The sequence below is a fragment of the Schistocerca serialis genome, chromosome 1 (assembly GCF_023864345.2).
Source record: "Schistocerca serialis cubense isolate TAMUIC-IGC-003099 chromosome 1, iqSchSeri2.2, whole genome shotgun sequence".
Taxonomy (NCBI): Eukaryota; Metazoa; Arthropoda; class Insecta; order Orthoptera; family Acrididae; genus Schistocerca; species Schistocerca serialis.
In genome coordinates this window covers 398160821-398175446 of record NC_064638.1, presented here as the reverse complement: position 1 = coordinate 398175446, position 14626 = coordinate 398160821, and the positions used below count along the sequence as shown (strand labels likewise).

The 14626-nt window shown below is 43.4% G+C and overlaps 1 protein-coding gene across 1 annotated transcript in view; it reads right to left on the bottom strand.

The window, feature by feature from the left end:
- Nucleotides 1-522: 522 nt before the first annotated feature.
- The window catches only part of LOC126471742 (ribonuclease P protein subunit p14), a 29035-nt gene continuing 14931 nt past the window's right edge, over nt 523-14626 (bottom strand). Inside the window, exon 3 of the mRNA XM_050099885.1 lies at nt 523-869. Within this exon, the coding sequence (XP_049955842.1) occupies nt 657-869 (213 nt within the window). The 3' untranslated portion in view covers nt 523-656. The remainder of the gene's footprint in view (nt 870-14626) is intronic.

Below are 14626 nucleotides of genomic sequence, written 5' to 3'. Positions count from 1 at the left end.
AAATTTGGTGTCAGCCTCATTGTGTCAAAAATCAAACATTTATAGCAAGTCAATTTCTTATCTCACTGCATATGAGAAACCAACACAACTGCCTTCACATTATTTACCCTTCACATTATTTACAACATATATTATGCAATGCTACCAATAACTGCTACAAAACACAATGGCTATGCCTTTTTGTCACTTGTTTTTTCTTGCTGTGGGTGTTTGTCACTTGCATCTGCCTGGGAGGCCTCCGATAAAGATTCAAGGTCTAAATCATCATTTTTGTCATCATCACGGCTATATAGGGCTGGATACTTTGACATACAAGACTGCATTTCTTTGAAAGCGTCATAACAATCACTTCCTTTCGGTTCAGCAGTGCTGTAGTGAAAGCAGGAAAAAGCTTCTCTGAACTGTACGCCACAGGGTCCTGTTGCCATACCTCCTAAGCAAGGACAGTTCCAGTTGATACTGCCATCTGGAAGAATAAGTCCAGGCTGTGGATCAGGTGCTGGGAGTTGGACCTTGCTTGGAACTTTATGATCTTCTTTTGTAGCAAATATTATTCTGTCTTTGCCTTCTTCACGACAGTAAGACATTTTTCACAACCAAGAATCACAGTTAAGGAACTATACAAAGTCTTGGACAGGCTTTTTTAAAACAAAGACTTAAACATGGCTGTATGTCCTACTGTTTGAAAGGAGAGAGAGAAGAAATGGACTGGTCTGATGCACTTTATAAACACACGAACTGCCACCGTAATCACCACGTAAAGTTAGAGAACTATGCAGTTTCACATAGGACTCCGCTGGGCAGCGAAGAACAGCACGCTGTTTTTCAATATCGTACTTCAGTACATCAACAGGAATGCTTGCACCAACCTGTAACAAATTTATCTGTAAGCAGGTAACTGTTAAAATCAAATTTATATATTAAAAAAAAAAAATACCATTACCAGCTACTTAATTTGTGTAATCAATCTTCTGAAAAAGTTAAGACCTAGAAAAATACAACAGATTAAGTGTTCAGTCCTAATGTCACAAAATAATTATTTTCTTACATGGTTACAGGAAGCGCGGAAAACAAGTTTACAATGTTAAGAAGCATCGTTAAAGGATGGTAACTAACACCTCTTTGCAGTTTGTTTTCTAAAAATTGTGATCATTGACCTTTTCCCCAAATCAACAAACCTCACCTAAAATATAATCCATTAACTTATATCAGTACCTTTGAATTTATCTTTTTCTTATTTTGTATTTCTTTCAGCAAAAGCACTACCCCGCAGTTCTGAAAGAAGTGAAGTCTTGAAAGACAAATGAATACTTCACTGATTAAGGCAATTCAGCAGCTGCTATTGGTAGTTCCTATACCACCCATATGCTCTCTCCTTTTTCTTTAATTGGTTCATCGGTTTTCTGATTGGCCTGATGTGGTCCACCACATTCTCTCTCCGAAGCCAAACAAACTCTTCATTTCAGAGTAGCACCTACAACCAACTTCAATTATTTGTAGATACATTTTAATTCTATATTCCTGTACAATTCTTCCCCTGCAAAGTTTCGTCTAACACGATAAAAGTTATTCCCTGGTGTCTTATGTTCTATCATCCTGTCCCTTCTTGTCGATAAGTATGTCCCATATATTCCTGTCCCCCTACAATTCTGCAGTGCACCTCATTTCTTGTCAGGCCACTAACTCAAAAAAAAAAAAAAAAAAAAAAAAATTGTAAGGTTGCGGATGAAGCTGATTCCTGCACGTGGTGCACCCACATATGTAACTGGGTTAGGAAGTCAGGTAACGAACTGAATACTGGGAATGTAGAAGCAATTTAATGAAAACGTTGTTAATACAAACCTGGTCCTTTCCAAAGCCAAAAGTGACTGCTTCTGTCAATATGCAAGGTCTTAAATCTAAAAGGGAAGAACTACTAAGCTAGATACCAGAATTGTTCTTAATATCAATTCAGGATACTCAAGGCCTTGAACTTTTGTCACTCCAAAAACAGAGGAGTAATTCTAGCAACTGAATATCATCACTGACAATATAGCAAGGCCACTTTATCAAGCCTAATATTCAGATTATCTCCATGGGAATATAAGTGGAAGGCAATATAAAAATTCTCACAGAACAAATGAGTAATTGTTCCATAACATCTCTTTATAAGTCCCTGAGCACTGGATTTAGATTTGTGGAATCCAGTAACTTCCAGTATTAGTGCATCATGTTTGGGCTTTGCCACTTCACTAGCCATAATACTATGTTGGGCTAGTCAAATACTGGCAGAATTGGAGGAATTATGGCAGAATGGGTACTCTCAGCCTACTACACAATAACTTCTAGCATCATTCAACAACTGTAAGTTATCTAGATCTAACAACTGTAAGTTATCTAGATCTCATCACTGTGAACAAATATTTCACTTACCAATGAAATCAGTGGAACAGGCAATCCTCGCATGCAACACCATTCTGTTATATGCTGGATATATTTTGCAATCCAATCACAGAAATTTCCCTTTCGAAGAAGGTATAATTTTAACAATGCCACCTTTGCACGGGACAAGAGCGTATGTATGATTCAATTAATTCCAGAATCAGATGATGACTTTGTGAATGTCATGAAGCACTGCTGCAGTACTTGAATCCTATGTGGCTGGAGGCCACAATACATTAAAGGTCTGACTTCAGAAACTTAGGAATACTTGGGAAACTATTTTATTTGATATTGATCCTTTTAATGAAAAGGTCCTGCAGGTTGGAGAAGATCTGTTAACAGCAGTATCCAAGAACAAGGATGATGCTTGGTGTCAACTGATGTACGAGTCTTATGTGCAAGAGTAGCCACAAACCCTGGAGGTTTCTTAAGTATCCTAGTTGCTATCCAACAACGAGAAAAGGACTAGTTGCCAACTTGCAAGTAACAGTAAACCGATCATCTTATATGTAAGTCAGATTACAAAATTGCATGGGTGAGGGTACTGGAGAGTAGTGAAATCTTACAGCCTTTTCATATGAAAGAACTGAATGCAGCCATTAACCACAACTACCAAGGCAGGAGGGGTAGAAGACATCAGAATGGAGCATATCAAACACTTTAGCGATCAAGCAAGAGACGGGATTTTGTCGCTTTTCAAAACTGTGTAAAAGCCTACGATTTCACTGTAACCTAGAGGAAACTAAATGCAATTCCTATCTGTAAAATCATCAGGTACGCCAGAAAACTACAGTTCAATATCTTTGTTGTGCCATCTGCTCAAAGTTTTCATGTGAATGTAACTGAACCATTTGATTCTTGTTGCACAGCACAATCTAATAAAAGAACAAGCAGGTTTCAGGACATGAAGAACCTGTCTCAAGTCTTCAATCTCAAGCAACTCACTAAGGGGGACTCCGAAACCTGCAGAACTACATGAGTAGCTTTTATTGATGTGTGACACTACCAATCACCAATGCGTCACAGAAAAGCTAGGGGATAATGACAGATTATGATTTAACCAAACTTATTCAAAGTTCACTCCAAACCAGGCGATTTTACGTGGACCTCCAGGGTCAACATAACTGATGGAGATATCTAAGAAAGGCTTGGCACAAGGAAGTGTTCTTTCACCAATGTTATATATCATCTATACCAATGAACAACTACTTCTGCTGAAAACAAGGAGTTTCCTTTACAGCAGTGATCCGGCACTAGTGAGTCAAGACAAATCTATTTTAGCTACTACAGTCCACCCAACAGATGCACAAAGAGTTTAGTGTCTATTAATCTAAAAATCAATTTCGTCCAAACCCAACTAAAACCAAACTGTGTGTGTTTTATCTTAATCAAATCAAGCATGTAGCAAAGTTAACATCACTTGGCAAGTGATATAATTATTAAATATGCACCATCCAAAATATCTGGGAACCACTTTGGGTCGTAATCTGAAGTACAAGCAGTGTTGCGAAAATGCAAGAATGAAGGAGGAAGCCAGAAATATTATCCTTCAAAAGGTCACCTATAGCATTTGGGGCTTTTGATCACACACCACATGACAACAACAAAACCAGAAACACGTCACAGGGCTGCAGAGCAAGTGTGCCCAGTCTGGTGCAAATCTATCCATGCAATTATAGTTGGTTGGTTGGTTGGTTGTTTGAGGTTTAAGGGACCAAACAGCAAGGTCATCAGTCCCTTGTTTCAAATATGGTCCATTCCGCTAATGGGACATCTCATGAAAGTCAGAACAATAAAAGGGAAAAAGGTAAAAACGTAAAAGGGCAGTAATGTTGCCAATGGTAAAAAACAAAATGAGGGAAGTCGGCAAGAGAACGAACACAACACTATGCTGAAGCAGCATAGGCAAGACCACCTGTGACTTAAAAGGTGCAACCGCTAGAATGTAGAAATACGTATGGGAAAAGGAGACTAACCAATCCTAAAAAAAAGGGTAAAAACAGAGTAAAAGGGGAAGAAGAGAGGATCTCGGTCAGGGAGGTGAATCGGGAATCCCCAAACACGGCTTACAGTGGGAGACACCCAAACACTCACCGCCCTGCCCCAACACCAGAGACAGATTAAAAACCTTAAAACTGAGAATAAAAACCACTTTCCCGGAGGAAACCGAGAACCAGAGAGACCATCCGGGAATCGTCAGCCAACATCAAAGGTAAAGTGTGGGGGAGTCTGTACTTAGCACGCAGAGCCAAAAGAAGGGGGCATTCAACCAAAATGTGGGCTACTGACTGGAAGGCTCCACAACCACAAAGTGGGGGTGGCTTATCACGCAAAAGAAAACCGTGGGTCAGCCTGGTATGGCCAATGCGGAGACGACACGGTGTGGTCGCGTCCTTTTGGGAGAGGCGAAAGGAAGAACGCCACGGGCCTGGTGTCACCTTAATCGCACGAAGTTTATTAGACAGGAAAGTAGCGTCCCAAGAATTGGCCCATGACTGTGTGAAGTGGGATTTGATGTGAAGCTGTAAATCCGCTGCAGGAGGGGTTACAGAAAACGGGGGGTAAGTGACTGCTCCCCCAGCCAAACGATCAGCTAGCATTACCCGGGATACCCACATGGCCAGGGACCCAAAGGAAGTCAATGGAACAAGCAGCACGGTGAATATCAGCGAGATGGTCATGGATGGCAGAGACCAAGGGATGGTGCGAAAAACACCGGTCAATAGCAAGAAGGCCACTCATCGAGTCCGTACATAACAAAACGCGGTTGTGTTGGGACTGTTTAATAAAGGTAAGGGCCTGGTAAATTGCCATCAATTCCGCAGTAAACACCCCACATGTAGGTGACAGCAGATGACTTTCCGTTCCAACAGAGGACGTGAAGGCATACCCCACATGATCAGCAGATTTAGAGCCATCAGTGTAAAAAACAACAGCATCCCAAAACTCCCATAAAATTTGCCGGAAAAAGGAACGGAACACAACCGGGGGGATGGAATCTTTCAGACCTCGCCGGAGATCCATCCGAATTCGAGGCCGAGGAACTAACCAAGGGGGGTGGAGGGGAGGGAGCGAGGAAGACAGGACAAAGAAGGAAGCTGAAAACCACGGCAAAGAGACGCAAGGCGGAGCCCAACCGGGGAGTCGGGTGGGCGATGTCCATGGTCTGGGAACAGGATAGAATAGGAAGGATGAGTAGGAGAGGAACGGATAGCGAGTGCATAAAACACCAGAAGCTGGGACCGCCGAACAGAAAAGGGGGAATCCCAGCTTCAACCAGGAGACTATCAACAGGGCTAGTAGGGAAGGCACCGGTGACCAAATGGACACCACGATGGTGGACTGGATCCAGCACATGCAGTGTGGAAGGAGCAGCTGAACCATAAACTTGACAACCATAGTCCAAGCGAGACAGAACAAGAGCACGATAAAGACGGAGAAGGAGGGAACGGTCCGCACCCCAAGAGGAGTGGGCAAGGAAGCGAAGGACATTGAGTTTACGGAAACATCCTACCTTCAGGAGTCTGATATGGGGCACCCAAGTGAGCTTGTTATCGAAAAGAAGACTCAGGAAACGAAACTGTGGGACCACAGGCAATTGTTGCGCATCGAGATAGAGCTCTGGATCAGGGTGGATCGTAGTACGGCGACAGAAGTGGACCACCCGCGATTCTGAAGGAGAGAATTGAAACCCGTGTGAGAGGGTCCATGCAGAGGCACACCATATAGCTCCCTGGAGCTGCCGTTCTGCAGATGCCGTCGAGGAGGAACTAACCCAAATGCAGAAATCATCCACATACAGGGCAGGGGCGACCAAGGGACCGACAGAGGCCACAAGTCCATCGATAGCAATGAGGAAAAGAAGGACACTCAAGACAGAACCCTGTAGGATGCCTGTCTCCTGGGTCCGTGGAGAACTAAAAACAGTACCAACTCGAACTCTGAATGACCGACGGAACAGGAACTGGCGGATAAAAATCGGGAGTGGGCCCCGAAGACCCCACTGATGAAGGGTAAGTAAGATGTGATGGCACCAGGCCGTGTCATAGGCCTTGCGAAGGTCAAATAACACTGCAACCAAATGGCGGCGCTGGGAAAAAGCCTGTCAAAATGCGGATTCCAAGCGAAGTAAATGATCGATTGGAGACCGTCCCTCTCGAAAGCCACACTGGTAAGGGGACAATAGATCCCGAGATTCGAGGACCCAATTGAGCCGACGGGCTACCATCTGTTCGAGTAACTTACAAACAACATTGGTCAAACTAATTGGCCGATAGCTGTCAACAGATTGGGGGTTCTTACCAGGCTTAAGGACAGGAACCACGATGCTATCCCTCCACTGAGAAGGGAAGTCACCCTGGAGCCAGACACAGTTAAACACCCGAAGAAGATGTTGTCGTTGTGGAGCACTGAGATGTTGAAGCAGTTGTTATGAATGGAATCTGGGCCAGGGGCAGTATCATGAGAAGAAGATAGAGCAGAAAGAAATTCCCATTCAGTAAAAGGTTCGTTGTGAGATTCTGACGCACAAGGGGTGAAACAAGATGTTCTGTAAGAACTAATGGGTCTGTACAACGGCCATCTGGGAGGTGAAGGCCTGGGAGGGTGGACTGCCGATGGCAACCTTGGAGAGAGCGAAGTGTAGCCCATACCCGTGACAGAGGGATAGTAGAACCAAGGGAAGAAACGAATCATTCCCAACATATCCACTTGCTCTGTTTGATTAAATAACAGGCTTTAGCGCGGAGGCGTTTAAAGGTAGTAAGAACTGGCTTTGGATGGGTGCCTCTTAAAGTGTTGCAAAGCTCGACGGCGATCACGGATGGCAATGGCCGTAGTCCACCATGGGACTTGCCGGCGACGAAATGGCCCAGATGAGCCCAGGCCCAGGCTAGCAGCGCGAACAATCGCGTCAGACACGTCACGTAGGACGTCATCAATACAACCCGACAAAGAGGGAGAAAACACGACCTGTGCAGTGTATAGAGGCCAATCGGCACATTGGGAAGACCAACGAGATGACCTGTCCATCAGGGAGCGGGAAGGGAGCGAGATAATCAACGGGAAATGGTCACTATCACAAAGGTCGTCGTGTGGCGACCAGTGTAATGAAGGGAGGAGAGAGGGAGAAGAAAGAGAAAGATCAATGGCAGAAAAGGTACCATGACCGGCAATGAAATGAGTAGGGGAGCCATCATTAAGAAGGCACAAGTCGTGGTCTGCAATAAATTGGTCTATACGAACACCCCGTCTAGATGGAAAGGCACTGCCCCACAAGGGATGATTAGCATTAAAATCCCCAAGGAGGAGGAAGGGAGGAGGAAGTTGCTGAAGAAGGGCAGTTAAGGCAGCAGGTGTAAGAGTCCTGTCAGGAGGGAGATAAAGATTGCAAACTGTGACCGCAGAGTCTGAGTGGACCCTACAGCAACCACTTCCAATGTAGTTTGAAGAGGAATCCACGTGCTAGCAATGTCTGTACGGACCAATGTACAAATGCCACCAGAAGCACGCAGGGATCCAACCCGATTTCGACACAAAACACGGAACCCACGGAGGGTCGGTGAGTGAGCATCAGTAAAACGAGATTCCTGGAGAACCACACAAGCTGCAGAGTAGGACGAAAGAAGGGATTTCAATTCCGAAAGGTGACGATAGTATCCATTACAACTCCATTGGAGAACCACAGAACGATGGTTTAAATGGGGGCTGAACACGCTAAAGCCAGTCATACCACCGGGTCCCCACCCGTCACCGACAAGGAGGGGCGACATCCATGAACGACAGGTCAGAATCCGGTTGTGAAGTCGGGGAAGGGACTTCCGGTGACACCAGAGGCTCTTTGTCCCGGGACTTATGTTTCTTCTTCTTTTCAGGCTGAGATCGAAGAGGGCTGTGTGGCATAAAGGAGCCAGCTGCAGCAAGATCAGGAACAGAAAGAGACCGGGCGACCTGGGGGCCGACAGACCGCGGCTCTCGCGGTCATCGCGCGGCAGCAGACCTTTGGCCTGGAAGGTGCCAGGAAGGGGCATCCCGGGAGATGCGTCCTTGACCGGCAGACGCCGAAGGAGTGGGCACTTCTCCGGGTGGGGAGGGGGAGCAGCGCCCAGAGGTGGTGTGGGAGCCACAGGGGAGGGGGGGAGGAGAGGGGTCCGGGATGGGAGTAAGGAAGGGGGAGGAAGGGGTGAAGATGTAACCAAGGCGTAACTAGATGTCATGGACACAGGGTGAAGACGTGTATATTTCTTACGGGCCTCTGTGTAGGTTAAACAATCGAGGGACATATATTCCTGTATCTTCTTTTCCTTCTTAGATACTGGGCAATCTGGTGAACGTGGAGAATGACTACCATGACAATTTACACACACAGGAGGGGGAACACAGGGACTCCCCTCATGGAGTGGACGTCCACAGTCACCACAGAGAGGAGCCTGTGAACAGCGGGAAGACATGTGTCCAAAAAGCAAGCACTTTAAACACCTCATAGGAGGTGGGATGTACGGCTTCACATCACATCGATAAACCATAATCTTAACTTTCTCAGGGAGGGTATCCCCTTCAAAGGCCAGGATAAAAACACCAGTATCAATGCAATTGTCTTTAGGACCCTCTGAACACGCCGAACAAAGTGAACACCCCGCCGTCCGAGATTGTCCCGAAGTTCCTCATCAGTTTGAAGGATGAGGTCCCTGTGAAAAATCACACCTTGTACCATATTTAGAGACTGGTGGGGGGTAATGGACACAGGAATTGTGCCAAGATGGGTACAGGCACGAAGAGCCGCAGATTGGGCAGCTGAAGCAGTTTTGATCAGCAACGAACCTGACCGCATCTTGCTCAGAAACTCCACTTCGCCAAACTTGTCTTCAATGTGTTCCACAAAGAATAAAGGTTTGGTATTGGTGAAAGTATCTCCATCAGTCCTGGTGCAAACTAGATAAGGGGGGAAAGGTTTCGCCCCTAGCCGACGGGCCTGACCCTCTTCCCAGGGGGTAGCCATGGAAGGGAAGGCCAGAGGGGCAAGAGAAGCAGCACTTGAAGAATCAGTTCCACGCAGAGAGACGGCCGCAAAAGAACGGCCAGAGTTCTGGACCCGTATGCGTTTCATTTGCATAGCGTCCGCCCTGATACCACCCACTCCGATCAGGGGCTCTTCTCACGGGCGCCACCCAGCCACAGCAAGGGCCGTCTGGCACAGTGGCCATTGCCGGGAGTTCCGATGCTCCAGGATGACGAGCAACCACTCCAAGGCATGCATGAGGAGGTCACAGCTCAGGTATCAGAAGTGTGATCCCTGTGTGTTCAGGGGGCTCAACCAAAAGGGTACATAGCAACCCCACCACACGGACTGGCTACCGTGCTGGCTATGCACCCTAGCATCAGACAACGACGTGAAAGAAAAGATGGAATGTACTAGGAGGGCGCACGTCGGAGACACTAGGTGAGGTGCTCTTCCCCAAATGGCTCACACTACGGAGGAGAAATTTTGTAATGGAGGTCAAACCCCAGAGGGGGACCAAGGAATGCCAAAAGGAGGAGATGATTACGCAACAAAGCTGAATTGTAAAACCAACAGAACCAGGAGGATAGCGGGGGCCAACATAAGCAAGGACACCAAGAGAGGGAGAGGAGAGGGCGACGGGAAAGGAGCAAGGAGGGGAAAGGAGGGGAAGAGGAAGGAAATGCAGCCCTGGAGAGAAAGAAGGCTGCAATAGCTCGGGGCCCCGTGCTCGCCACGCACGTATCCACAAAAGAGTTGTGGACCCCCAGGGAGAGCAATTATAGTTGACAAGGACCAAAATGAAATGTGTAGGCTTATTGCATGTCATTTGAAATGTATACTACTTGTAAAACTTGATCAGCTCCCAAGTAGAGCACCACCAGATATTCACTGTGAAGTAGCTGCCAATGCGGAGAGAACAAATCAGACTCATCAAGAAAACCACCCATTATGTGAGCACATGTAGCAGCCCCACGGTTATCTCCAGGAGACGTTTTCTGAAGATCACCTTGGCCATGCACATGGTAGCAGCTATAGCAAGGAAGAAAATTGTGGACTTCTCAACTTGAGAATCTCTCTAACCAGCCCCTCCCTTTGTAAATCCTCCCACCTGGGTGTGAACAGAATTGGTTTGTGTGGAGGGCACTCAACAGTCTTCATTTTGGAGTTAATCTTCCCACTCCAGAATGAAGGTATCAAACCGCATTATCTTCAGTCTGATCACATTTTTAAATGACCCATTTCTATTCACCATGAACCATCCACTGATCTGCAGAAAATAATAAAGTACCTAATCAGCATAGACTCTAGAAAACAAAAAATGTTACCACACCACGCCATGTACCAGAATGTGCCTCAATGTATAGGTTCCAGGATTAGCCTGCCCACTTATCTGCAAATTTACATTCTGCACCACATCAACATTATGAATACTAGTGATATAAGGCGTCTAGTACAACTGTCACATTTGAATAAAATTTATACAGCCACACTGATGATATAATAATAATAATAGGAACAGAACCTCCAAAGCCAAATTTAAATGTGAGCTCTCTGAAAGTTTCATTACTGAAAGGGAATTAGGCAAGGCGATGGCCTCTTGTCTATCTATTCAATTGTGTACTGGAAAATCTGTAAGTGAATGGACTCACACTACCATCAGAAACTGAAGTGAAGGTTGGGTACATAAAGATAACCTGAACATACCCTGCCTAGCCTTTGCAGCCAACAATACAGAGATGGCTACTCAACAACTACAGAGCCTCTAAAGCATTGGAGCTAGACACGACTGACAGTCAGCATATATACACTTTTATTAATAACATAAGGGAAGCCCCATCTGCAATTCCACTAAAAGGCACCACTACTCGTAAAGTTCCAGCAGTCAAGCATTTAGGAGGGTGGATTTCAGTAAATGGGAGTGAGAACCTGTCAATAGATACCAGATGTGCCACTCCTGCAAGAGTATTTATATTTTCAAGAGTATTAAACGTTACAAACTCAGCAGTAAAGCCCTCCATATTATGTGCCTCTGAATGGCTCTTGATGAACAGGAAGGGTTCACTCAGGAAACTAGAGGTCAAGGAACAGAAAATACTAAGGAGAATACTAGAACCAATAAGAGAAGATGATGCCACCTACAGGATCAGACAACAGTGACCACACCCAAGAAGTCACAACTATAAGGACAAGGTTACTGGCCTTCTATGGACATTTGACACACAAGAACCCATCCACTCAGAAACAGGATCTTCACCATGACAGACAGAAGGAAAGCCTCCAAGAACAAATGTTTCACCACAGTGAAATAAGACCTGGAACAATTTTAAATTCTACTGGAAACCACACAATATCAGTCCAAATTCTGGAAGATCACTCTCCAAGGGATATTCCCTCATGACCCACAACAGCAAAAAAAGTACAGGAATCAGTACACTGAAGTAACAGAGGAGAGAAAGCTTGCTCAAGGCCAGAAAATTAAAGCTTTTGGGGCTAAGAAAAAAAAGACTAAGTGTCAAAATGAGTCATGTGGTCCTAAATAGGCCCTAATGAAAAGAATAAGTGGTTTGGTATAATCCACATTACTAATATAGTCCCTACAGCTACAACTGACAGGTGTCATCTGGTGCATTTCTCACATTTGTATAAAATGTATACAACACTAACTTAATAACAATTTTTGTTTTTTGGTGAGAATGCTATTCTTGGAGGTACTCAATTAAAATATGTGGTTTGTCGCAGTTAAAGACATTATGAAAAACAACCTAAAATATTTGTAATTTGAAAGATGGACGATGTTCATATCCATGACATTCCTGTAAGCATGTCTTCGTTGTGGCTTACTTCATCATGTAATCACTATTTTGGTGTTGACCATAAGCTGACCAGTGATGGGCTGACTGCTGCCATGAGTAGAGGGCTGGACAGGAGGGCCCCTTCACCAATGTCAGGCACAGAATATATGTTCCATAATTATTTTCAGCCATAATGGCTATGTTTGTGCACTGTGACTGTGTGGGATAATTATTTATTTCAAGGTTCTGCTACCAGTCACTTTTTATACAAAAAGTGGCTGGTAGCAGAAACTTGAAATAAATAAATATATGCTCCAGCTGCCCACTGCTGCACACACACACACACACACACACACACACACACACACACACACTCACCCATCACCTTGGACATTCATTTGCAACAGTTATTATCTTAGTAAGTAATCGTAACATTAAAATAGGCATTATGATTTATTTCACTCTGCTCATTCAGGATTAGAATTTAATCTTGCTTTTTGTGATTATAGATTTCAAGTTCCTCTAAGACGTTAAAGGGTCGTCCCTTTTGAGCCCTATGTATGCTGTCCAAATTTTGCTTAATGTTCGCGATTGAGTGCTTACAGGCTATGATGTGACTTCTACTTATTTCCTTCAGTTTCTTTTTCTTAATCTCATAAATTTTCACTATGTATTTGCTCCTGTATGCCTTCACCACAGCCACTTGCTTTAAAAACCTTTTTTTTTTTTTTTTTTTTTTTTTTTTTTTTTTTTTTGCTTTCTGCTGCCTTAGCGGCAATCTTAGCCCTCAAGTGGTCACACAGATTTTCGTAACACCAGTGGGTGCACAGAGTACTTTTGTACACATGTAAAGAATAGCTGTCTTTTTGTTACCAAGAGAAACATGTAAGAGCTAAATCGTAGATGAACCTTAGTTTAATTAAGCAACAATAAAATAAACTTGCATAATATGTGCTGAAGCACTGTTTAATTAAACAATAATGAAACAAATTTTCACTTCACCAATCTGTTGTAATGGACAGGTATCTACCCACAGTAATGATCTCCACTGATTAAACAGCACTGTTGCATCAGATCCTAGCCAACCACTTATTAGATTACTCATTATTTTGTAGGCAAATGCCTCATTGTGGGAATGTGCCATTAGACTGTAATTCCGATAATTTTCTTGCACAAATTCCAATTTTTTTCTGGCCTAGCTCATTTTTTATTTTATATTACTGTTGTTCACTTGGACGTATGACAACACAGTCTATCACTGTGTTGGCTGAAACAATAACAAAGGAACAGATATGGTCTTACCAATGATGGAATGGTGCAAAACAATTTTATTTGTGGTCGGCACATGCTAAATTCAAGTTTTTCATCATTCTTTACTTAATGTGGTTTTCTTAGAATTAATTTTATATTCTATGGTTTCAATTTTTTTTCTCCTTCGCATAATATACTCATATCTCCTGTAATGTATGACTTTATCTGTAATTTTGGCATTTTCAGCAAAGAAGTTGCTTTCTAAGTAATTTATAAAAATATCAGCAGAGTTCCAGCTAAACTGTTACTGTTCACTCATCTTTCTGTAAATAAATTTCATTGCTGCATGTGAAATAACTGAACAATAATATCACAACGAACATAATCAAGTACTGATAACATAATATAAACCATGCTGTGGTAGGGGAACACACACATAAAAGGGTTTAACTTTTAAAAGTTTTTGGAGCCAATGGCTCCCTCCCCTGTCGCCATATGGTGGGTAGATTTTTGAACAACAATATCAATTGAAACATTACCACTAGTTCAGTGACTTCTCCTAATGCTACTTTTGTGTTTTGAGGATTTCTATTTTTCTTTCACAGAAATATTTGTATACAAATTAGTGATGTCCAACAGTGGCAGTGACACACCCTCAGATATTACTGTATCTTTAATTTTCTCAGAAAATTCATAACTGTTCTTCATATTGAAAGAGTGATGATATGTATATGCTACCTTCAATCCATTATTTATTTATTTTATAATGTGGGCAACAGATGTTATGCACAATAGAAAGTACAGACTTTTTCATATTCCTGTAGATTTATTTGTGAGCGTATTTCGGGGAGCTGTGGGTACATTATTTTACGTTTAAACTTTTCCTCCTCCATAAGGAAAATATTCTGTTATATATTTTTTCTGTGTACATCAATTTGAAATTTCCTGGTTATACAGCAGAATATAAATAAAAGTATGTTTCACTTTACAGAGGATGAAAAGTTCAAATGTTCAATAATGAACCCACAAATCCCTGAAGTATGCTCACTAATGTAGCTACATATACAGAAAACACCTACATGTTTTATTGTTCACAGCACTTGTCCCCATTACAAGATAAATAAAGAATTAGTGATAGATTGAAGGCAGCATACATAAATTG